We start from the raw sequence: 26,060 nt of genomic DNA on the forward strand, positions 1-26,060 counted from the left end.
TCCCATGTAACATATCTGATGTACTCTACCATTGTACTCTACCACATGTATCTTATCAGGTGTTTTTCATCCTTATACTTTACCATATGCATCCTACTCAGCAAGTAATATTTTGTGTATCATATCCTTGTAGTAACACTTGTATCCTATGTCTCATTATTGTGTAAATACAATAGTATCATAGTCCTTATAAGAATAATTGCACTTTACATATCCCACCCCTATAACAATACTTGTATTACAACAATGTTATCTCCTCATCATGATCTTTCCCCCTTTGTATACATATCTATTACCATGTTTTGTCATATGCTCCCAAGTTCTTGATCATTGTAGAGTCATGCTTGTACATATTTTTTAGGTCTTATTGTGACATCTTATGTCCCTAGCCCATCATCTATAGAAAGAAGTCATTGTCCCCTTTTGTCAATATCCTACATTTCCTAATCTTAAAGTCCTTTCCACGTGTTTCTTCCTTCTTATTCAGCCCGTCAGTAGCCAATCATCTCGATCTCTTTAGCAAAAGGTTACTTTTTTGCACTTTCTTTCTTTCTTTTAAACCTTTGGTCATTTATATTTTGATTGGTTGCTTCCATGTGACTTTAGTTGTTCCCTCCTTAAGGTTGCCATGATCATTTCATATCATGGTGTGTTTTGACTGGGGCAACTTAAAGGCATGGTTTTGATCATAGTCTTTATCTACTTATGAGTTAGTTGGATATCACCCTTGCATATTTCAACCATGTTTTTGTTTCTGATAACATGATGCACTTGGGTGATATCATTTGCTTAAGGATCCCCCAACATCATTCTCATAGTGATCTCTCTAAGACTCATGTGTGATGCTAGGGCAATCTTTGCATGCTTGTTTGATTAAGTCCTGTGTAAGATTGGGGAAAAGGCCTTAATGTTCTTAGTAACCTTGGAAAATCCCTAATATTCCTATATCAAATAAAGTGCTCACACTACATGGTAGTACTTCCTCACGAAGTACCCCACATTCAAGCTTCCCACACACCTCACATTTATTTTCTTGTTACTTTCCTTCCATTTCCTATCATCACCCATGATATCCTCTTTCTTTACATCACCTATCTCTCTCAAACTTTAGCTTCTTCCACTATCAGAATATTTTGATTCAAATCATCAAACATTGACTCTTGTTCTTTATTTTACTCTTATTGCTTCTCATCCCGTAGGCTACAATTTCACCATCATCATGATATGATGTTTATCTTAAGCCATTATCATAGCTCTAATCTCTACTATCCTCCTGACTATGAGTTTGTTAGTCACTCATGTTCCAACATCATTCTCCTTAGAGTCAGTATCTCCTATGTTTTATGGTCACTTTTTATATCATAGATCATTATCCTAATTCAAGTTTTAGTTAGCTTATTCCACCATCCTAGTTTGTCCTATATCTTGGTATTTCCATCATTGCTTAACTCTAGTTACTATCTCCCCACCTCCTAGAATTTAGCATGTTGTACTATCATAACTTGTATCCTTTTATCATACCTTGAATCTCTCTTATATCCTATCATTCAATCTTTCATTCACTATTCGCTATCACATATGTTATCATCAAGAACTTATAATAAGTCTCATATTCATCTTGTAGTTTGTGTACATTTTAGCATATCATAAATTTCCTTTTTTTTTTAGTTTGTTTGTGTTCCTTTTAAAATTGTGATTCATTTTAGAGTTGTAATTCATCATTAGTTTGTGATTCATTTCAAAATGTTGTAATTCATCTTTCATTTGTATTCATTTTACATTTGTCACTTATCTTTTAGTTTGTGTTCAATTTGAGTACTATATAAATGTTTCCATCATCATACAACCAACATATCAAATACTATCAAAATAAATCACATCATCAATGATCACATCAAAACATATCACATCTGCAAAATCATATGGCAAATCACATCATCAATGATCAACATCAAAATATATCACATCACATCTACAATATCATAGAGAAAATTACATCACATCATATCCACACTATCATAAGTGAATCACATCACAAACATATCACATCATATTTACACTATCATAGAAAATCACATCCTACATCATAAACTGTTACCAAAATCATATCTCTCATCACATATCATATCCTGCATCACAAACTATCAGCAATATCATCTAAAAGCACATCTTGCATATCAAACATATCAGTCTCTCAACTACATCTAAACATACATCATAACTAGGTCAATGCAAGAAGTTGGGTCTCACTTTTGGCCAAAAAGTGGAGGTGTTTTTCCTATTTTTGAAATTTTTTGTCAATTGATGTCAAAATTTGAGGTATTTAGAGATTGAATATTGAAAAACTCCAGAAATAAAATTTTTAGTGTTCAGAATCTAGTTTTTGAATATGTAATTTATTTGTGCACCCATATGATAGATTATTTTTTTGGTGTGGATCTTTAAAAACCACTTTTTCAAAATGCATGTTTTAGGACCATACCATGCTCGTGTATGGACATCATAATTTGACACAAATAAATGAATTTTTGCAAATCCTTTTAAAGGGAGTTATCTAATACACCTAAGATTGATGACAATATTTTTTTCTTAATTTCTTATTGAATAATTTTTTTATTATTAATTATTAATTGGCTATAAAGGTAAATTTTAAAACCTCTCGTGTACGAACCACATAATTTGATCAAAATCTCACTTTTTTCAATTTTTTTTTTACAATCAAAAGAATTGTATGTAGATTGATGACATATAAATTAATTTAAAAAAAATTATAAAATAAAAAAGTTATTAAAGTTTTCGTGAATGTCACTTTTTAATGTTTAGGAGATAGTTTTGATTAATAAATAATGGAAAAATAGAAAATAAACTAATAATACTATAAAATTTACATTTTTGAAATCAGAACAGCAAGGCCTATAATGGGTTTTTGTCTCGTCAAAAAATTCAATAGGAATGACTATAAAAAAATTACAACAATACCAGAAATTGTCGATTAAATGCCTTAGAAAAAAAAAGGAGCACAAAGGCATGGCTTGGTGGGACCAAGCCTATGCCATGCCTTCCCCCAAGGCAAAACCCCATGCAAAAGTTGGGAGCCATACCAAATTCCCGCTCATGTCTCACGAATCAGGCACCCGATTTGTAATTCACAAATCTGGTGCCCAATTGCTTTGAACCATTATACTGACTTTTTAAAAATTGGGTACCCAATTTGTAAACGGGTACCCAATTTTTAAAGAATCGAGTGCTTGATTTTTAAGAAACCGGGTACCCATTTCTGATGTACTCATTGGGTCCCAAAAGCTGCCCCATCGACCCAATTTCAATGATTGAAATGATTGAACAACAGTTTCGACCTGCAACACCGAATTTTGTCATGCTTATTCTATTTTCTTGTCCTCTTATACAATTTGCAGGCTACTAATTCAAATTCAAAATTGGTGCAAACATGGGATCAAAACAACAAAGAAAGAAGAAAGAAAGACTTCTGACAGATGAGGAGATTGCAGCAAATAAAGAGAATGAAGCACAATGTCAACGGGAGAGAAGATAGAGAATTAGAGACTTGAACAATGTTTCAAAGGAGAAAGACATTGAAGATACCACGATGGATGAAAAAGTCAAAGAAGAGAACCCAATACAAGAAAATTCAGGTGCACATTCTAATCATGCATTCATTACAGGTGTGTCTCCAAACCCTCGAATTTTATCTCGTGATGAAATTGGTGATTTTTTAGAAGCAGGTTATGATTTAAATGATTTAGATCTTCTTCATGAGAAGCAATTGTCAAACGATCATGCACAAAACACTCCAATTGAAATGCTTGCCCCAAAAGAAATGCCAAGAAAATTTGAAAATGATATTCAAATCCCAAATAATAGTGAAAATAGTAAAGTGTCTGAAAATAAAAATTGCATGAATGTAGACATAGAAACGCCAACTACTGAACAAACATGTCAGGATGATAGTAAAGTGTCTGAACATAATTTTCATATTCCTAATGATGTGTTAGATAATCTTGAGGGATTGGTTTCATGGAGACAAATTAGGACACATGCTAATAGATTGTATAGGCATTTTTTTTATAATAAAAAATTTGGGTTTCAATGTCAGCTAATGTTGCAACTAATTAAAAGGTTGGGAATGTATGCAAAACCAAAGAATAAAAATGAGTCTTTAAAACAAGTTGTATCCACTATTGCTAGTGCCTCTGATGTTATCGAAAAGAGAAGTCAGTCTAAAGATAAGAATGCAGCATGACGAGCAATAACAACAGCTTTAGTTAACAAATCAACATCTGACAAAAGATTGATTACCAACATAAGTGGATATCTTAATGTGAATCATAAGACTTTAGAAAGAGCTATAAAGAGAAGGGTTAACTTTGAATGTGATCCAACAAATATTTTATGGACTTCTAGTGGTAGACTCCCGAGATGTGATATGAAACTTACTAGTGAAATCAAAAGTTTGATTGAAAATTTTTGGCATGATAATACAAGAGTATCACCTAATTCAAGAGATGTACTTAAGTTGAGAATTGGGTTAAAAATATGTGATCCACATCCTAAACACCTTTTGGAAATGACTCAAACTGAATTGTTTAAAAAATTTGTAGATGGTAAGGTATTAAATATTACCATTAGTCAAAGATCTTTTGAAAAGTGTAAACCATGGTATGTAAGGATTAACAAGGAAAGAATCACATGTTGTTGTAAAACTCATATTCAATTTTTTTACCATTATGATATATTTCAATCTATACGTGGTACCATGCATAGTAAAAAAATGTTGCAAGAATGTGGTATAAAAATACCACCTCAAACTATAAAATATTTCATATTAGGTTTTCTTTGTAAGCCACCTAATGATCAATACTTTCTTTTCAATGCATGTCTTTCTAGTACATGTGATATGTGCGGCAATCTTTCTTTGTTAGATGAATGTTTGCATGAAAATGCTTTGATTACTTTTGGACAAAAATTAGTTGAAGTAAAAAGATTAAAAACTATTGAATATCCATTGAAGGATGGGAAGTTTGGAAGAAGGTGTGATCTAGTTACAAATAAAGTTAGTTGTCATGCATTTATGGATGAGTTTAAGAGTGTGATCATACCAAAATATGTTAAACACTCTCAATATTCTAGATGGCTTGATGGAAAATTTCACATATGTAAGAATACATTTCCAATTGGTACTATACTTTCAGTTGTTGATTTTGCAGAGAACTACATGCTTGCACTGCAAGAAGAGGTACAACCACAATATTACAATTTAGTACAAGTAACAATTTATGTTCATATAGTTTATAGGCATGCACCTGATAGTATAGAGAAGGATCAAAAAATATTGAGAGAGTACCATTTTTATTTAAGTGATAATAAACTCCATTCATCTGATTTTGTCCAATATTGTTTCAAGGTATTTTATGACAATTTAAAAGAGAGACAAATTCAAATGACACAACATTGGATATGGTCAGATAATTGTACAGGACAATTCAAGAATGCTAGAATGTTCTATTGGTTGAGTAGGACACATAAGCAAACTAACATCCAACGTGTGTGGAGTTTTTTTGAGGTTGGACATGGTAAAGGAGAACATGATGGTGCTAGTGCATGTGTGAAGAGAGCCCTTAGTAAAGAGAAATTAAAATTTGAGGAAAAAGCTAAATTCAAAAATGCACATGAGATTGTCGAATGGTGTAACAAATATTTATATACGGGATCAAGTCAAAACTCTACAATCAAATGTTTCTTCTACCTAGTTGAAGAAAATAATAACCCTTAAAGATATGATTGTGATACAATTAGTGGTTCAGCTAAATGGCATTCATTTAGGAGTTCAGATTCTAACACTTCCAGACTATATGGATTAGGGAGCTTGCTTTTTTTTGTCAATTTTGTCTTGCAGGTGAATGGGAAGAATGTGAGAATACAGAATGGTTTGAAGATTGGCAACAAAGATCATTAGCACCTACTGACACGCATTTTGAAGATGATATAGTAAATGAAGGCCAGAATGTTACTTTTGCATCAAAAGACTATGATTGTATTTCAAACCTCATAGAACCTGGTATGCACAATTTAATTAGATTTTTTTGCGATCTCATGCTTCAAATTATATAATTTGCATATGTACACGAATGATTAAAGTGTTTCTATACTTTATCTTATCTTGTAGGACATGTTTATGCTATTATTGCAGCTAGTGATAATGATGAACAGACTGAGTATTAGCTAGCTAGATGTGTAGAACCTAAGGGGAAAAATGACATGTCATCAAGTAGATGATGATGGTTTTGAGTATCCAATCGGGTCTGTTGTTGTAGCTGGCACCTGGCTACGTAGATACCTAACAAGAAGAAATGGTTTGCCAACATTCTACGCATGCTTTCCCTCCATGGTCTAAATGAATTGATGTCTAAATCAAAATGATGAATGGAGTCAACCACGCCTTGCATGCTATCTGCAAGACATAGTAGGTGAGGGGGTGGGGGGGGGGGAGGGGGGTGCCTCTCACGTCGAATAGCCTCTATATCACTCATGAGGTCATTCAACTTACGCCTCATGGTCTCTCAGAGCTCATCCACGGTGGGTGGTGGAGGTGTGGGTGGAGGTGGAGGTGGAGGTGGAGGTGGAGGTGGAGATGGAGGTGGCGGAGGTGGGGGTATGGGAGGGGGAGGGGGTGGCAGTGGGTCTATCAAATATAATCTGCATATATATTTAAACAACATAAAACATAAAACACATCAAAAATACATCACAACATAATACATGACAAAATTACTATTTAATAAAATTTAAGTCTAAAATTTATCAACTAGATCTATATAAATGCACATATCTTTATTAAAATCATATCAATTAAATAAATAAATTTAAACACTTAAGTCAAATTAAATATTAAATACTAAATTTTTAAGTATGAACTCATTATGGATTATACATGTTCATGTCTCAGGATGAAACAAAGTTAAGATTATGACAAGATTTTGGTTTACAATTTTGTTATTTTAACAGTTTTCATGATGGCTAAGCTTAAGATTATTATAATGATTGTGATCCTTTAATGTTAGGGAACTTACCTAGGATTATGGTTTTAGTTAAAATTATATTTACCTGTATTGGATATTTATTATGGTCCTAAGACGAGAGTTAAGGTTACAATTATCTAATGAAAGCTTAGAGATAGAATTATGATTTGATTAAAAAATATTTATGATTGTAGTTTGAATCCTAACTATTATCTGCTTTTTAATGCAAACTATAAGTGTAGATCATGTCAGGTAATGAACTAATTTACATGTGAACCCTATCGCTAACCATATAATAATTCTAATTCTAATCATAATCCATAATTCATTACCTTATGAAGCTTTGGCTATCCATTTTATTGCCAAAGTAATCCCTTGCCTATCCACAAAATGGTCCTAATAGATTTATATAGAAGACCAAATTGATTTAAATAAAATGAGCAAGAAGAAGACAAACTTACACCCAATATTCAAGGAGAGAATCTTTTAACATACTTGAATTCTACCAACCAAAGTGAGATAATTAGAGTTCCAGTTGTTGAGTTTTCCAAAGATTTTCTTGTTGATATAAAGACACATTTCATTTATATGTTAGGGTTTACTAAAAATGGAATCCCTAGGTACCTAACCACTTAATTATGAAATCTCCATCCAATACCATATTTACTACACAAGGTAGGGGACTCAATATTTAGCCCCAATAAGATAGATGTAGAGACATAAATCTTACTACCCGATACAAAGAAAAGAGGTCCAATTTGATCATTAAATGACTCGTGTTGCACTCTTCTAGCTTAAAAAGAATACAAATATATTATCAACAAACTATGTACATTAGATACTTATTAATTATTTGGAGATTAGATCCTCTAACTTTTAGAGACAACTGGTTATCTCTAAGGAGATAATGTAATGAGTCAATGTTCAACAATAAAAAATAAAGAGGATGCAAGAGGACACCCTTTCATAATTGATCTAGAGAGTCCTAAAAATTATGATCTAACCCCATTAATTTCTTTACTAAAACCTTGACACCAATCATAAGAGAGGACACCATTTGACATTTAATATTGGATGGAGGGCTTGCAACATCATCATAGTGAAACTCCACTCCACCCTTTTGTAGACATTTTCATAATCAATTACTTGAGCATGCCTACACTCTATCCTAGAAATGTTTCTCAATCCAAAGTCTTCCAATAGGTTATTAAGTTCTCCAATATGCATAAATATCCTTAAGAAAACACTTTTGTGTAGGGTTAATGATCTTGTACAGGATATCTTCTAGTCTAGAGGCTAAGACCTTGGCAATAATTATTTTGTATGATATGCATTTAGGAGTGTCCTGTCTCTAATTTTTAATGAGATTCTTATCTCCCCTTGGGTATCAATTGATTACTTGACCTAGGGATTTTATGAGCCCTCTGTTGATCACTTGATCAATTTTATGAGCCCTCCATTGATTACTTGACATAGAGATTTCTCATTACTAATTTTTTGGATGGAGGAGTTGATTTATGATAGAAATGGGTTTATCACTTGGAATAATGTATCTTCATTCTAGGAATGATGGTTCTCATTTTATCCCTATCTTCTAAATCATTTTGAACTATCATCGTCTTCTAACCAAAAAAATTGATAGTAAAATTAGGAAAAAGATCTTACTATATATATCACTAGGGGGTGGGTATTTCTTTTTATAGAATAAGGCAATATTTTGTTATGTGGCCTTCCATTCTACAAAGGTAATAAACATTTAGGCTACCCATTCAAGGGTCTAGTCCGAGCTCTTACTCGCACTGATGTGGACACCTCCACCTCTTGATGGTTAGGGAGGGTTACTTAATTAGATGTTTGATTCGTTCAAGTCTCTTCTAATTTTTTTATGATGTATCATTTTGAGACCTTGATATCAATGTTTAATTAGTTTTAGGATTAGGGTTCAATTTGGTTTGTACTGTTTGATTAGGTTTACATGCTTAGGTTTCAATTAAGACAAGAGTTAATAAATTGAATTAAGTTTTAAAGAGCTAAATTTGGTTTTAGATATATAAAAATAGTTAGAGCTTTTAGATTAAAAACCAACTTTAATTCAAAAAAGTTAGGTTTGAATTTTGTTTTAAGTGTTCAATATATTATTGAGTTCTAGTTTAGGGTGATTTGGTTTAGTCTTAAGGTCAACATTTAACTTGGTTCAATCTGCTAGGGTAATGGTTCAATTTGGTTAATGGTTGGGGAAAGGATTTTTAAGGTTAAATTCAAGGTTTCTACTCTTAAGTTGGGATATATAATTAGGTTTATGATCATGGTTTAATTCATTTTGGTTTATAAGTATAATATTAATTAGTTAAAGGCCAGGGTTACCTTTCAATCTTAGGGTTTGACATTTATAAAATTAGTACTCAAGGTAAGATAGGAAAGTTATTTAATTATTTATATATCACTTGGTGTAGGTTTTAGCAAATTAAGATTACTTAGGTTAAGATGATAGTAAGGGTTATGATTAGAGTTAAATTCAATTTACAAATTGACATTATAGAACTAATCCTAAATGACGCCTAGCCAAGGGATCCAAAGAACTAATCAAAAGTTTTACTACGCAAGCAATAACATTCATACAATAATTTACATTTATAAAAAACATAAGAGATTGCATTCCTTAATGAGCACATTTACATTTCATTTTAAAATAATTATAAACTACTAAAAGTAAAATAAATAACACATCCACATGAAAGTTCATATTAACTACTTCAATTCAATCCATTTAAATAATTTATATACATTTTTTCTGAATGCCACTTGGCAAATTAATTCGGAATGCACAATCATCCACTGTACATGTCACAGGGTATGAAAGGCTGAAAGAATATACATTTATAAAATAGTTTACATCATCCATTTTCGATCCATGAAACAAAGTACAATACAATTTAAGTAAAATCATTTTAAATACTATAAGTATTTTGTTTGGATCCCTTGGTGGGTTGTTATGTGATTAAGTATTTTATATATGTTTAGGGTTTTATTTATATGGTTAGGTCAAGATTATAGTTTAAACAATGAATTTAGGTCAAGGTTATAGTTAAAACAAGGTCGAGGTTATATGGTTTTAGGTCGAGGTTATATTTATTTGTAAAATTACATGTTTAAACAATAAATTTACATCTAATCTAATCATTCAACATTGTAATAAATACATAAATTAAATACATTTCAACAATCTAAAATAATAATTTTTTAAATAGACATTTACGAGACTATATTTTAATTAACAAATACAAAAATTTAAACATTTAAGTTCATTAACAATGTAAATTTACAATTTTACGTACATATTAAAAGTGAAAAAACAATAAATTAACATACATATTAAATTGAAAATTGAAAAAAATAAAGTAAAATAGTATAAAACATATTAAAATACCTATGTATCGAAAACTAGCAGCAAGGGGGTAGTTAGAAGGGCTGAAAAATGGGCTCCCGTATGCGTCTCTAATCGGGCTCCCATTTTTGAGGTCATGAAAATGACCTCAAAAATACTAAAAAAGTGCTTATATAAACTTTTACAAATCGGGTACCCGATTTGTAAAAAATTGGGTACCCGATTTCTAAGCAATTGAGTACCAAATTTTTTAAAACTCGGGTAGCCGATTCTTGAAAAGGTGGGTGCCCGATAGTTAAGCGGCTCGGGCACCTGATCTGTTTTAAATATTGGGTACCAAATTTTTAAAATTTGGCTCGGGTGCCCGAAGCGTAATTTTAGAAATGAGTACCTGTTTCTGAGAAGTACAATTTCACAGATCTGACTTCCGCGGAATTGCGACCCAACTTCTTGTGGTCACCCAACCATACTCATGCTATCATAAGTCTGTAACACATATCCTGCCCCAAAGAATGATCAGCTCTATATATATTTGCAATGAATCAATGAAAGAATAAAAGAATATAGTCTATCAAACTCCCAATATACAGTGTCCATATCATACATATCACTACAATAGGTTTTTGTCCACACAAAAATATGCATATATCTCAAAATTGCTGATCTATACAACAAAATCATCATCATACAAACATATCCAACATATCACTAGTCACCCTAATCTGACTCCTCCACCTTTGGCTCCTCCTCTATGTCCCTCCCTGCCCCTAGCCCTGGTGGTGGTAGAGGTGGTGGCCCCATCAATCCTCCTGCTATCCTCAAGCTCTTTACCTCATCCCTGTCCCTTGCCTCTGGCTCTATCCTGTCCTATGACTCTGCCAAGTGCACTGAGACCAACCTATACTCTCCCCCCTAGTACTCTATCCACTATTCTCTCCTCCCTACATCCATGTATGGGTCCTAGCTGTACTCAATCATGTCAATTTCTTATAGTGCTCTATCTAATCGACTAGGACTGTGGCATGATATATCCCTTGATAGAATCTAACCCTCTCCCTCAGATCCTCCACCTTGGCCTGTAGTCACCTCAGCTCCTCCATCCTCCCACCCACCACCATGTGTGCTCTAGGGTCACCACCTCCACCACTAGTCTATCTTGCTCCTACTAAATTAAATTTATCCTAACTTGTGTTGCCTTCTTTTCCAGGATCACCAGATCTAGCGTCCCATCCATCCAACCCAACTCCATCTACAACTTCCCACCTTAATCCCTACCTTGTCTGCCTAGCCTTGTGCTACATCTCTCTCCTACTGCAGCTAGTCTCACTCTATCCTGAGTTGATCTCACTCCTATTATGTTTCATGGAGTAGCTGGCTAGTAACATCGCATGTTTATTATAGTAAGGTGTACTGGGTTGCCCATCTATCATCCCCTCCACCTACAAATGATCCTCCTCCATCACCCCCTACTAGTCTTTGTGGCCTCTGTTCCCCCTCTCCTTGTAGATGATCCTCCTCCATCACCCCCTGCTAGTCTTTGTGGCCTCTACTCCCCCTCCCCCTATGGCCTCCTCCCCTCTACTCTCTCCTCTCCTCCTCACTCCAGCTGAGCTCCTCTATCCTACCTCCCTACCCTTTGTCTCTACTGAGCTGACCCCTCCTCCTGAGAAACAACACTATCCTAGCCCTTTGGCCACATACCTCCCCTGCCTTGCTGCTTGGGCTAACTCTCCTACCACCATCGCTGCCCTAGTAATATGTGCCTAACCTGCTAGTCTTGGCTACTGAAAACTATCTCAATACTCCTGAGGAGAGCCTACATCTACTACCCCACCAAACCAGTCCCATTTCTATGGCTTTAACTCTAGCCACACCCTCAACAAATCTACCCTTTGTAATGCTAGCCCATACATAGATACTAGCTTGTGCGTCACCCACTAATACTAGTTTGGCTCTCCTAAAGCCACCTACTACCATCCAAACTGCTGGACCCTATTTGGTCGATACTGCTTGGCAATGTATTCCCACCATCCAAAAATGAAGCAAGGGGATATGGTATATGGAAGTTACTACCCCTCCTCCACTCATGGCCCTAGCCCCATGTATAGTCTACATACCACTATTGAAATCTCGTCGATCTTGAGACTCTAGTAGTTCACCTCCTCTGTATAGTGTTATGTCTATGGCTCTGCCTAGTTGTGGCTCTGCCTAGTTGTAGGCCACTGGCTCCTCTGCCTACCTATCTCTCTGCCCAATTGAACTGAATGCGAAAATGTGCTCTCATGCCCATACCTGTAATAAGGTGTGGAAGCCTATGCTCCTCCCTTGTCGGTTGGCCCCCTAGTATACTATCTGGTGTAGATCTCTATATAACTTAGCTAACATCAATGATCCCCATGCACCGGGGACTCCTACATCTACTATGCACATAATCATTGGGATCAATGCTAATGTCACTCCAATCCCTCCTGTGTCTAGGGCAATGTAGCCTAAAACTATCCCACACACATAGAAATAAATGCATCTCTCAGGGGCCGCTCAATCTAGGTGCTCATCTAATGCAAACTATCCCCTTTGGATCTGATATGCCACCCCAGGCTGAATCAATCTATACACTGTAGCCTCTACCACCGCTTGCATAAAGCTGTCACCATAACCATGTAGGTCCATGTATGTGGTAACTTCGCTAAGTAGTCGAGTCCAATGCCCTCAATCCTTGTCCAATTTGCAGCTGTCAGTAGGTCTCCTACATGTCGCACTACTGCTCGCCACTGGTGAGATACCAAGGTATCTGGCAACCACTGCACACCAAAAAATCCAATCACATATCAGTATTCTTTGTCATACTTTACTTACCCTAGCTTCTCACCCCTTATCTTACCCAACCCTATCTTTTTCTTCTTTTTTCCCAGAACCCGTGTTCTCACAAACCTTAACCCTCACGATCTCGTGAAGATATGTTCCTATTGGATTGTCCCTTTGAGTTTCCCTTCCTTAGCCTTTTTGATCCACATTCCTGTGAACACATTCCCACAAACCTTAACCCTCACAATTTTGTAGAGATAAGTTCCCATGGGATTGCCCTTTGACCCTTTCCTCCCTTTACGGTTTGACCTATGTTCTTGTGAGTTCATACCCATGCGCTCTTACCCTAGCAATCCTACAGACCCTTGTTCTCATGAGATCTATTTTCCCCTTTCTCTCCCTTGGTCAACCCTACCCTTTTTCTCGCATTGACCTCATCATTGGTCATGAGACTGCATCCCCGCATAGAAACTCATATTTTCCTTATCAGCATTGCTATCCCACCTATCTACCCAAATCCTCACATAAAATTCCCTCCCCAAATCAATGATCCCACAAAAACTATTTCACAAACTAATTTTGTCCCTAGCCCAAGATATTTTTGTGGGATTGTGATCCCATTGATCTCGCATGCATTCCTATCAGACCCGAGTCCACAGTATTGCATTTTTTCTTTCACAGTAATGCTATAACTAATACACAAAAAAAAAAAATATAAGGATTTTTTTGAGCCTACCGAGTGATCAGGTGTCCTTCGTACTCACACTTATCACACCACATTAGATTGATGCTCAAGTTGTCCAATAGCCACCATCATAGAATCCAACTCAAAGCTCCTAACAGCTATATCTCTTCGTCTGTCTGAAAGCAAATGACCCATTCTAGCCCTCTTCTAGCCACTTATAGCCCCCCTCCCTCGGTGTCCTAGCTGCCTCTATAGGTCCTCCAGCAATCACCTATTTCCCACCACCCTTCTTTTTCCTCCCTTTTTTTTTCTCTTTCTTTACCTTTATTTTCTCTCTTCGGTGTCATCTTGTTCCCCACATGCTTATTGCAAAAATTTTAAAGAATTCGTCATGCCTCGTATTCTTTCCTCACCAACTTCTTAAGGGGGCATTAGCTAGTCCATTCTCTCCTCTTCTACCCAAGATTGGGGCAACCATGTTGTTTCAAAAAGTCTTCTTCACATCATTTATATTTGAACTTCTTTGAAATAGTGTGTCAAAGAGAGGCAAAATGTAGATACCTAAATCTGATTACATCAATAGGTAATCATATTTAGTCATCTCCAAGAACATTATTGATTAAATATTTACTATTTAATTAATTAATCATCATCCCTTAGTTAATTAATTTATTTAATTAACTATAGTCCAATTTATAAAATCAAATGATCACCCAAAATCAATTTATAAATTAAATCCCTATTCCTCTATTAAATTGAATAAATCCTCAAATTTATTTAATTTAATCCCATACCCCCATTTTATTAAATAAATCATTTAATAAAATATCTAAAATCCTAAAAGCATTTCTAAACCCTATCCTAACCCCTAATCCAACTCATACTAACCTCACTTAGCTAACTAACTAACCCATCCCATCAAACCTAAATCACTTACCCCCTAACCCCCCCTTGTAAGCTAACCCTAATCCCCCTCCTAAACATGTGCACAACTTTAAGCAAGGGTTAAGACTTGCTAACCCAAGCCAAAGTCAACAAACTCAACCACATCTCTTACACCTCTCTTACATACTTAACCACCCTCATTATTCCTTTGACCAACCCTTATCCTATCCTCTCACAATCATCCTCCTTGTGACAAGTGTCACCTCCCTATTGGTGCTAAACAAGCACAATCCATGTGTTCCCTTTTTAGTGCATCTTGACTCTCCCTCACCATCTCATCATCCTTGCATCTTGACCATCCATCCCCCTACCCCTTGGCCTATAAATAGAACCCTCTCCCTTCACAAATATCATCCACATTTCATGCACTGTTATAATACTATTTTGAGAGCTTGAAAACTACCAAAATACCATTATAATGCTGAAATCTCTCCACACCTCTATTGTTGAAAACATCCTCCATGTACATCATCCATCCACTTGAAGGTTGAGCACAATAGTGAACACACATATCTACTTATTAGGGACAAATCTAATTTATCATGAGTTATGCAATAAGGAGCCTACCATTCTTGGTTTCCTTGCTTTGGTGGTAATAACCATATAGTCCAATCTTAAGTGTTAGCTTTTTTTAGTTGTGTGAATGCTTTTGTTAGTATTAGTATTCAATTTATAGATACTAGATAATAGGCAATACACTTATATACTAGTTTTCGAGATTGACAAAAAAGTAGGTCGACCATAGAGAAAAAGAAAATAATTGAAAGACTTGAGATACTTCAAGCTTAGGGATCCAAATCCCTTAGGGAAGAGGTTTACCTATTCCAATGGAGGCCCCAAAAAATGGATCTATGAGGTCTTGGAGAAGTAGATAGATTCAATAAATAATAAGACCATAGGAAGATATGAACAAAAAGGAAATAAAATAGCACCTAAAAGGCCATGCTAAAAAATGAGAGATATCTTTGCCCACACTTGAGAGAGAGAGAGAGAGAGAGAGAGAGAGAGAGAGAGAGAGAGAGAGAGAGAGAGAGAGAGAGAGAGAGAGAGAGAGAGAGAGAGAGAGATCACTAAGTAGTGCTAGGAGGTCTCAAAATGTAGTGCTTCCATTTTAAGATGACATCGTTAATAAGTTCTCTTAGATTCATATGATAAATTTCAAGGGCACTCCTACTCATTACATGTTTTATATAGATATTATACATTTGGAATTTCCTCAAGTCTTTTTAGCTCTTGTTTGAGACCTTTCTAACCTTGTCGAGAAACTCTCTACCATGCCATATCACACTATTCTGTAATAAATTGGATGATTGTTGGAATAAATCTATCGATTTAGTGTCTCCTTCCCTACTATGGTGGGTCTGGATTCCTAGGATGTTGTGTCCTTTTCTATTGTCCTAGTGTTTCCTATAGCTTGTGTGATTCTCCTCTTACATTTGTTGCTTCTCATACTTGAACTTATATGCAAGAGGTTTCTCCCTCTTTTCTTGTATGAAATTTTAAAGGTGTCTCCTTCCTTGCTCCTAAGATTCAACTCATGCCAATGGTGCTTCATGGAATTTGTTAAACATTGGAAGAAATGTCAATTTTTGAAAGTCTCACCTTCTCAAGTGGTTTCTTTGGGGTGAATTTAGATTTTAATTCATATTTAAGTTGATATGTTAAGGACACTTTGTTTCTTTTGTGTTGGTTCCTCTTTACTTGAATAATGTTGGTTGCTAGATTTAATTGTGGAATGGTTATCTTTCCAATTTTCATCTACATATTTTGAACTAAAATTAGATTTTTGAAGTGTTGAACTTTTGAAATGACACTCTCCATGACAAATAAAAATGAAATAAAATGAACATGAGATCTTTAGTCATGGTGTTACGATAGAAAATAATAATACAATATGATTTGCAACCAGAAGTAGAATTTCTAATGGAGTTTCTTTCAAAAAAATCCCATGGACTTATTTTATGATTTATTTTTATGACGAAGATAAAATCATTTGGACTTTTCCATTATGACAAAATGCATCTCCTACATCTCTCCTATAGAGGTTGGTGGAATTAAAAATAAATATGAATTTAAAAAGAACCATAGATTTTTTCCATAATTCTCCTTCCTATTTCTTTCCATCATTATCATCTTCACCAAAACCCATCTATACTCATGCAACATAAAAAGTGTGTTTCCAATGGTGATCATTAGAAAAAAATAGTGAAATAGAGAGAAATATCAGTGTGGGGGTTCATTATATTCTCCAACACACATCCTCCTCAAGGGGTTTCAACACTACATGTAATCTATGTTTTAGAAATTTATATCATCTCATAAAAAAAGAACATTAATGTAATGGATGGAAAAAAAAAATTGTTACAAATTATAATTTTAGCAAATTTTATATCAAATAATATGACCATAAATTAATCTCTTTATATGGCATTTTAATTTGATTGTTTAAAAAGAAACTTAAATTAGTCCTTTTTTCTTTTGAAAATAAGGTGAAAAAGTCATATAGAAAAATCTTAATGAAGAAACATTCAAATTTGTTTTCAATAAAGCATAACTTACAGTTTTTCCAAGTTTTACTTCAAATAAAATGGGAGTAGTAACTCAATAAGTTAGAATTCTGCAATCAAATCAAGTGCATAAGGCTCTTGCTTTAAAAGTAAGTTACGAGTCTCCTTCTTTTACCAAGTCAACTTAATCAAAGAAACCAACTAGATTAGCAGGTTCTCTAACAAGATCAATTGGTTATTACACTAAATCTATAAAAAGATCTTCCTTTCTCTATACCACTGGTGGACTTGGAACAATAAGCTATAGCTTTCCAATGGATTACATGCCCTTTAGATATAGACATCACATCGATGGGAGATCTATGGATCATGACTTTGAGGAAAGGGAGAACACACTACCCTATATGGAACCACACATTGAGTAAGAGTCATTCATTTGGGCCACAGATCACCTGAATGTCATCTTAATGGTATGACCATAGTTCAAATTATCGCCAAAAAGTGTTAGATATCCCTACTTCTCACAAGAAGTTTTTCAAAATGATAATAACGTATTTTTCTCACTAAGATTTCCTATCAAATATTTTTGAACTTCCTACCAAGAAATTGGCCCTATCTTTACCATTTCTTGTCAAATTCTCATTGTAATTGGTAGACTTCTTGTGGGTGGAAGCAGTGAAACTGTAAAGCCTAGCAAGTTTCTTATTTTATTTTCAGTTTTGTATTTATGAGTGTTTAGAGGAGAAGAGAGGATTTTTGGAGGAGAGAAGCAATATTTGGTGGCCTTATAGATTGATTGCAAGTGGGTTCCATTTTCTTTCCAAGAAAATCTAAATTCACAAGTACATCATGCAGAACTACTAGGGCTAGAATCCTTTCTACTCCCATTTTTTTTAATCTAGAGCTACTAGGTAGAGAAAGAGGAAGATATAGACTAGTTTCATATTGTACTTGACATTTTTATTTTCTTATCTTTTTATAAAGACAATTGTCCAATTTAAGTTTTCTTTGGAGTTCCAAGTCTCTGATTATAGCTACCAGCCATCGATATTCCACATGAGTATCCAATTTTGTTCCATGTTTCACTTATATATATCTAGATTAGTTGCTTTTTTTTATTTACTAATTTATTGACTCATTAGATGCATCTCCTTATTGAATTTTGCCAAAAAATGAAGTTCTAATTTAACTTAAGTCATTTTTAACATTCATAATATTTTCCCAAAAAGTTACTGATTATTCTTTGATATTTTCAGAGAAAATATTTTTAACCTCATTGATAAGTGGTAGAGAAAAATATTTTGAACTATGGGTACATGAGGATCCAATGCAACTCAACCCTCTTTGTGTTCTATTCACCATAGGTAGGGAAAAATATTCCTTTAATTATATGAGGATTCTATGCTTCATCTTCTTGGCACTTGCATTGCCTCCTACCATTACTATTTGGAAAGGGAATGGTCATGCCTTATTCTAGCTTCATTCAAGTAGCAAGACCCCCGCCTTCATGAAATGACTTGATTACACACCTTTAGAATAGTAGGGTTGGTGTTCCATATGGAAAAGTTTGGTATCACCAAAATAAAAACTCCTATCATATTAGCTTAATTTGGTTGTTGAAAAATTGATTTAAATTAGTATTTTTTCTATGTAAAATATATGAATGTAGGTTCAAGGGCCACATAAGGGTGTCATAATGAAGATCGTACAAATATTGTTTCCATGTAGCAAAACTTAAGTATTTAAATTTTACTTCAAATAATATGTGGCCAATAAAAAATCTTGTACCATATTAGCTTAATTTGATTGTTGAAAATTTATCTTGAACTAGTCTTTTATTTTCTACAAAAAACATGTGAACATAAGTTCAAGGGTCACATGGCGGGGGGGTCGTAAATCAAGAAGTTTCTCATGCATTATTTTGTGTTGAACCATTTTTTTTTTTTAAAGAAAATCTTTATTCAAAACTTAATGAATTTCATATGGAAGTAACTTCATTTGAACTCTATTGTCAAATGATAATTCTTATACTATTATTTGACTATAATCAATTACTTTGTATTCTAGAACCCATTTCTTTGAAATTCTAGATGAATAAGACATGTTGTTATTCTTTTATTTTAATTTTAATAAAATATTAATAATATTAAATAATAATAACTTAAGAGCAATATTCTCTTTATACTTATTGAACACAATTCAAATATTTGAACATAATATTTTTAAACCCTTAACAAATAAAACTTGAGCATTCATAAACTAGACCAAAGACTTGATGACTTTGAGATAAAAGTAGTGAAGTTGAAATTCAAGAATAGCACACAATTTAAGACTTTTGCCTCTGGAGTCAATACTCAATAATTAATAAAGTATGACCCACTTTTTTTTTCTAGAACCTCTTTAGTACATAGAAGAAAAAACATATTATTAATTAAAAAAAGGGTATTTTTCCACAAATGAAGGGAAAACAATTTGACAAAGTTAAAAGGTTAAAGTTTTTATTTTCCAACAAATATATGAAAAAAATCAACATGATTAGAAGATATATTACTCATATCTCTCCCATCACATAAAATGGAGTTATGTAAAACATGAGTTTTATCAATTCTTCTCATTTTTACATTTCTACAATGTCAATTATTTTACCCTTAATGTCAATTATTTTACCCTTACACCTATACAAGACAACAAAATATGTATCTTCGAAAAGAGAAGCTACCTAACACCTTCATCAATTTGTTTATTTTGATCTTCTATTAAATCTCCCTCATATTTTGATTGCCTCTTTGATAATCTCTAATAAGATTGTTTCCCACAGCTCGGAGTCAACCCGTCGTATCTTTAATGAAAGACCAGGCAATTTCTTGGACTACTTGCATCCACACAATCTTGAATCGACATTAGATTTCAGAAGCGTCAGCTTTGAAATGGCATTCTCAATGACATGCGGTAGTGGGACCACAGTAGCAGTTAAAAACTGTGACCAGAAGTAGAATTTCGTGTGACAAAATCCCATCTCTCCATCAGCGGGCAGTGGAAATAAACACAAAACATGAATTTCACAACTTTCTTCTTCCTCTTCCTCTTCCTCGTCTTCGTTTTCAACAACAATGCGTCCCATGCAGCAAAGAGCGTCTGCAACTGGAAACATTACACTAATGGGAGCATAATAGAGAGAAATGTCAATGCGGTGATTAATTATCTGGTTCAACACGGCCCCCCCAACGGGGGATTCAACACGACAGTGCAAGGCCAAGGTGAAGATCTCATATCCGGGCTTCTTCAATGCAGAGGAGACACAACGGAGGAAGAATGCAAAGCATGTTCGATACAAGCAAATACAACACTTCGACAAGAGTGTGGGAATTCCGTTGGGGGCAGAGTGTGGCTTGACAAGTGTCATTTGCGCTTCGAACACATCCCTTTTATTGGAGATTTGGACTCCACATCTTATCTTGTGCAAAACAATCTCTTGAATGCAACGGATCCTGAAGCTTTTGGGTCCACTGTGAAGACCCTTCTGTCTGATTTGTCTGTTAAAGTGACCAAATCGTCTAATCTCTATTCTTCCGATTCGGCTGTAGATCACTCTTCGTCTACCAAGATTTATGGGCTCGCTCAATGTTGGAGAGACATTTCAGTTCAGGACTGTGCGGATTGTTTGGAAGATGCGATTCGGGCGCTTGTGGAGGTCACAAATGGGGCTCATAATATTGGAGGCGTTGTTTACTCTGGAAGCTGTACTGCTCGTTATGATACTTTTCCTTTCTTTGCCTCGCCCTCCAATGGGGGCAACCAATTACATGATTCAAGTAAGCCAGCCCTCTACATCCACTAGCATTTTATGCTAGTTCAATTTGGTTTTCTTTCCAGCATAGTTTGGTTTTCTTTCTCGAATTTGGTTTTCTTCTTTGAATTTGGTTTTCTTCTAGCATATTTTGGTTTTCTTCTTCAAATTTGTTTTTCCTTTTTGTTCCTCGAGTTTGGTTTTCTCCCTAGCATATCTTGGTTTTCTTCCTCCAATTTGATTTTCTTCTCAAATTTGACTTTCTTCTTTGAATTTGATTCTTTTCTTCTTCCTAGAATTAAGTTTTCTTCTTTAAGTTTCTTCCTCAAATTTAGTTTTCTTTTTCTTCCTCTAATTTTGCTTTCCTTAATTTGATTTTTTTTTCCTTCCTCCAATTTGATTTCTTCCTAGAGTTTGATTTTCTTCATAGAATTTTCAGAATTTATTTTATGTTTCATCTCACATGACACTGAAAATTGATGAGCCGTGCAGAAAAGTCTTCAAACAAAATCCCAATTATTCTGAGCTGTCTTGGCGCCTTCATAATCCTCGTTCTGTTAGGAGGGTTGTTTGCCCCGCGACGACAATTGAAGTCTGCAATATTTGGGAAGGATGCTAGCCAAGGTAACTTTACTCTTTGCCCTAGTTTTTCTTTTTTTAAGGTGTGTTTGATAATTGGCTTTCTCTCAGTGTTGATTAAAGAAATTTGTTTTATTATCTAGAAACCGATATGAGATTGTTTTATCCAATTATTAGACAGCTCACTTTATTTTTTTTTAACAGTACAAAGTTATTATAGATCTCAAGAAGAGAACAGGAACATATGAAAATAGGGAGAAAAATGGCTGCAAAACAGAGCATAAACACAGAGTGAATACTTGAAAGAAAACCAAGGTTTTATATCAAATTATCTTATACATTATGAGGTTGGTAAAAGAAATTTATTTTATAGTCTAGAATAGGAGGAGGATTGCAATGTTGCATGTAATTATATTTCAAATATGGGGTTGTCTGATACAATTATTATTAGACTTATACAATACAGAAAACGACTAAACTATGTTACAAATCTCCCTTACTCCAATATACATATCTTATTTCTTACAGAATTTGAAACAGGCTCTTTATCATTAGACAATTTTATCATATAAAACTGGACAAATACAAGCTTTTTGAAAGTATTACAGAGCTCAGCATTATGACTCTCTGTTTTTTTTACATTGCAAAGTTATTATAGATCTCAAGAATAGAACAGAAACTCATTAAAATAGAAATAAAACTGCAAAACAGGGCATAAACACAGAGTGAATGGTTATAAGAAAACCAAGGTTTTAGTATCAAATTATTTTATACAGTCAGAAATTTTGTTCACTCTAAAATTATGAAATTAGAATCGTCATGTAAAATCTGACAACAACCTACAGTGTGATTAGAGTCTTTAATGACATAAAAATAATGCTTAGCATTTATCATCCATTAGAATCATAAAATTTGTATGTATCTATACAATTAAAAAGATTTTAATGCATTTGTAAATTGTACTATGCAGGAAATGAGCGCTTGGAAAATTACGGAGTAACCAGTGAAGATTTCCTACTAATGTTTAATTTGGAAACATTAGTAGACGCAACCAGAAATTTCCATGAGGAGAACAAGTTGGGTGAGGGAGGATTTGGCGCTGTATACAAGGTATATTAACATTCATTTCTTAAAGTAGTATACCAAAATTATTTATATATTATAGTAACGCGTAACACTGAGTTCTATAGGAAACAAGAGTCTACAATGCACAATAAATGGTCAGCTTCTTATATGGTAGATCTTAGGTTAGAAACCGTTTGAGATAAATAAATCAACAATACTAATTAATCAAGACACATAATAATCAATCTTGTTCTATTGGAAAATTTGGATTTTGATTTTAATTGGAAAGAAAGATGTTACGATATTTTTTTAAAGAGTAGAAGATTTTATTTTTCTTTCTTAAATTTCTTTTTACAAAATAAGAGTTTCTATTGGTCAGCCTCTTCATTTGAATGGTGAAAATAGATAACAGCTGAAATAGTTTTTAAAAAAAATTATACCACTTATCAACAATGATATTTAAAATAAATAAATTGCATATCTTTCTTTGTTACCTCTCAAAACTCCCTTTGCTAATGATGTCACATATGTAAATAGTCATTTGGCTTTACAAATAGACTTTGATTGTGTCTCAGGGCACTTTGCTAGATGGAAGAGACGTAGCAGTGAAGAAGCTTTCGACAAAATCTTCGCAAGGAAAAAGAGAATTTTTAAATGAGGTTAAATTGGTAGCCAAAATTCAGCATAGGAATCTTGTAAATCTGATTGGATGTTGCACAGAGGGATCAGAAAGGTTGTTGGTGTACGAATACTTAGCCAACAAGAGCCTTGACAAGATACTTTTTAGTGAGTAGTCAAATTCACTAAATGAATTTTTATTAGAGTATATAATCATGATTGTACTCTTGGTTAACTAGTGCACATGTGATTGCAATTACATAATAAAAATGCATTTAAGCATACAATTCCAAGTGTATAAATAAATAAATGCATTGTTATCTATTTAAACTTGCCTATGGAAAAGTGGTTTCTTTCTTGGGATAAACATTTTATGGCATGATTTATAGATCATGAAAGGAGAAAAGAGTTGGACTGCCAGACGCGTTTAAACATCATAACTGGAGTAGCTCGTGGACTTGTCTACTTGCACGAAGATTCTCAATTGCGAATAATTCATCGAGACATCAAAGCAAGTAATATTTTGTTGGACGACAAAATGAATGCAAAGATAGCAGATTTTGGATTAGCTAAATTGTTTCCAGAAAATAAGACTCATGTTAGCACTCGAGTCGTGGGAACTTAGTAAGATTTCTAAAGCATGAATTCTTTTATCAAATATTATATATGTTCGATTTATAGATTAAAAGTGTTAAATAGTCAAAATTGACTTACTTTTTTCAAGTTTAATTGTTTTCTAGTGTATGATCATATTTAGGAAAGAACATTATAAGCTCAATCATATATTCTTAGATAGTTTACACTAAAATATCTTGATTTCCACAATACAGTGGTTATTTGGCACCAGAATATGCCATGCGGGGACAACTATCAACTAAAGCTGATGTATATAGCTTTGGTGTTGTACTTTTGGAAATTGTAAGTGGGAGAAAGAACAATGATTCAAGACTTTCCACAGAAGATCAAAACCTTTTATCATTGGTGAGATGCTACACCAAACATTATTTAAGCTTAACATTTTTTTTTCATATAACATTATGTTTAAATTGTGATTGTGGCTTAAACATCACACATTAAGCTTCATTCCAAGACTCAAAGTGTTAAATAGTTAAAATTGACTCTCTTTTTTCAAACATAATTTTGTCCTTAGTATGTGATGTTTAAAAGTGGCCCATTGTGACTTTATTGCAGGCATGGAGATATTACAATGGAGGAAACATTGAAGAGGTGATTGATAGAAAGATAATAGAGTGGTGCCCCAAGGAACAAGCCATACAATTTATTCATGTGGGTTTGCTATGCACACAAGCAGATGCATCACTTCGTCCAACCATGTCAATTGTGTGTTCAATTCTTTCAAATAGTTGGTCCACCAACATGCCAAATCCTACAAAGCCAGCTTTTGTAAATGTTACACATGAAGTAATAGGAGTAAGTGTATCACATGAATCTAGAAACACAAGTTCAATGAATTTGTGTGCAGCATCATCATCATCTATACCATCTACCAATGATGCTACAGTTACACAGTTGCTAGCCAGATAAGTATAGTAGCCATTTATAGTATGTGGTTATTGGCTATAGAAAATAGTTCAAGCCTAGAAAGGTTGACATAATAGTTTTTTGTACCAAGTCAATAGTGTGGATTCTAATTTATAAAATGCATTGTATTTAAAGGTTAACCTTAAATTTATAAAATATATTATTAAAAAAAATGTTAATTCATCAAATATAATGATTATTCATCTTCTATCTTACACAAGAGTTTGTTTTCATTTAATCAGTAAAGTTTACACTATATTTAGAAAAAATTTTAATGCTATTCTTTTCTGGATTTTATTGTGTAGATGCAAAAAACAGGCTACACAATTTAATCTAGAAAAGAATAGCACTATTTCATGGATTGTGGAAATCTATTTACTCTTAGAATTGTTTTGATTTTAAATTATTTATTTATATTTATAAAAAAATCAAAAATACATTTCTTATATTAATTTTGCCTATGATTTTATACGTAAAGTAATTGTTTAGTTCTTGTTTTGAATAAAAATTAATATGTTTATTATTTATTATGTAGGAAATGAATGTGCTCTTTTTAAAAATTTGTTTCATTTTTATTTCGCTTAAGAGTGTATTAATGTATTATAGAATAATTAACATAACTTGAAAATATTTAAGATTGTCTTTTTTTATTTCTAACGAGCTTACAATTTTGAATGGTTACTATGGGAGTTACATTTTGATTTGAAAGTAAAATGATGATTAAGCATGTTGTTGCCACCTATGAAGTATTCCATGCAAATGGAAAGTCAATTTATATTTTTATTTCATGTTATACCTTCAAATTTCCATTATTACAATATTACAATGAATGTATATTTATCTTTTTGGTTATTGACATACATGATCTATAGGTCCTAAAAAACTCAATTTCATCGAAATGTGTAATAATAAATCAACAATCTTTTGGGATGACAGTTTCCCCAAGATGCCTCATTTATTTTAAAATTTAGCACCCCTTTGGATCATTATAATATTTTTTTCCCTTTTTGCTTGCAAGCTTCCATCCATGTAGCTCTTCAAAGTAATTTAAAGACTTCTTGTCTCTAATTTTGCAGATCTAATTATTGGTCATCAAATTTATTTT

The 26,060-nt window shown here is 33.6% G+C and overlaps 1 protein-coding gene across 1 annotated transcript; it reads left to right on the forward strand.

Annotated features, from left to right (window-relative positions):
- The first annotated feature begins 20,366 nt into the window (after positions 1–20,366).
- LOC149549678 (cysteine-rich receptor-like protein kinase 27) lies at positions 20,367–25,095 on the forward strand. Its single transcript, XM_089794951.1, has 7 exons — positions 20,367–21,176; positions 21,644–21,775; positions 22,701–22,840; positions 23,371–23,581; positions 23,803–24,037; positions 24,244–24,394; positions 24,605–25,095. The coding sequence occupies exons 1-7, from the start codon at positions 20,417–20,419 to the stop codon at positions 24,956–24,958; spliced, it is 1,983 nt and encodes a 660-aa protein (XP_089651077.1). The 5' UTR covers positions 20,367–20,416; the 3' UTR covers positions 24,959–25,095.
- The last annotated feature ends 965 nt before the right edge of the window (positions 25,096–26,060 follow it).

The sequence above is a fragment of the Cupressus sempervirens genome, chromosome 7, assembly GCF_028749045.1.
Source record: "Cupressus sempervirens isolate cs-2001-9-10 chromosome 7, ASM2874904v1, whole genome shotgun sequence".
NCBI classification, from domain to species: Eukaryota; Viridiplantae; Streptophyta; class Pinopsida; order Cupressales; family Cupressaceae; genus Cupressus; species Cupressus sempervirens.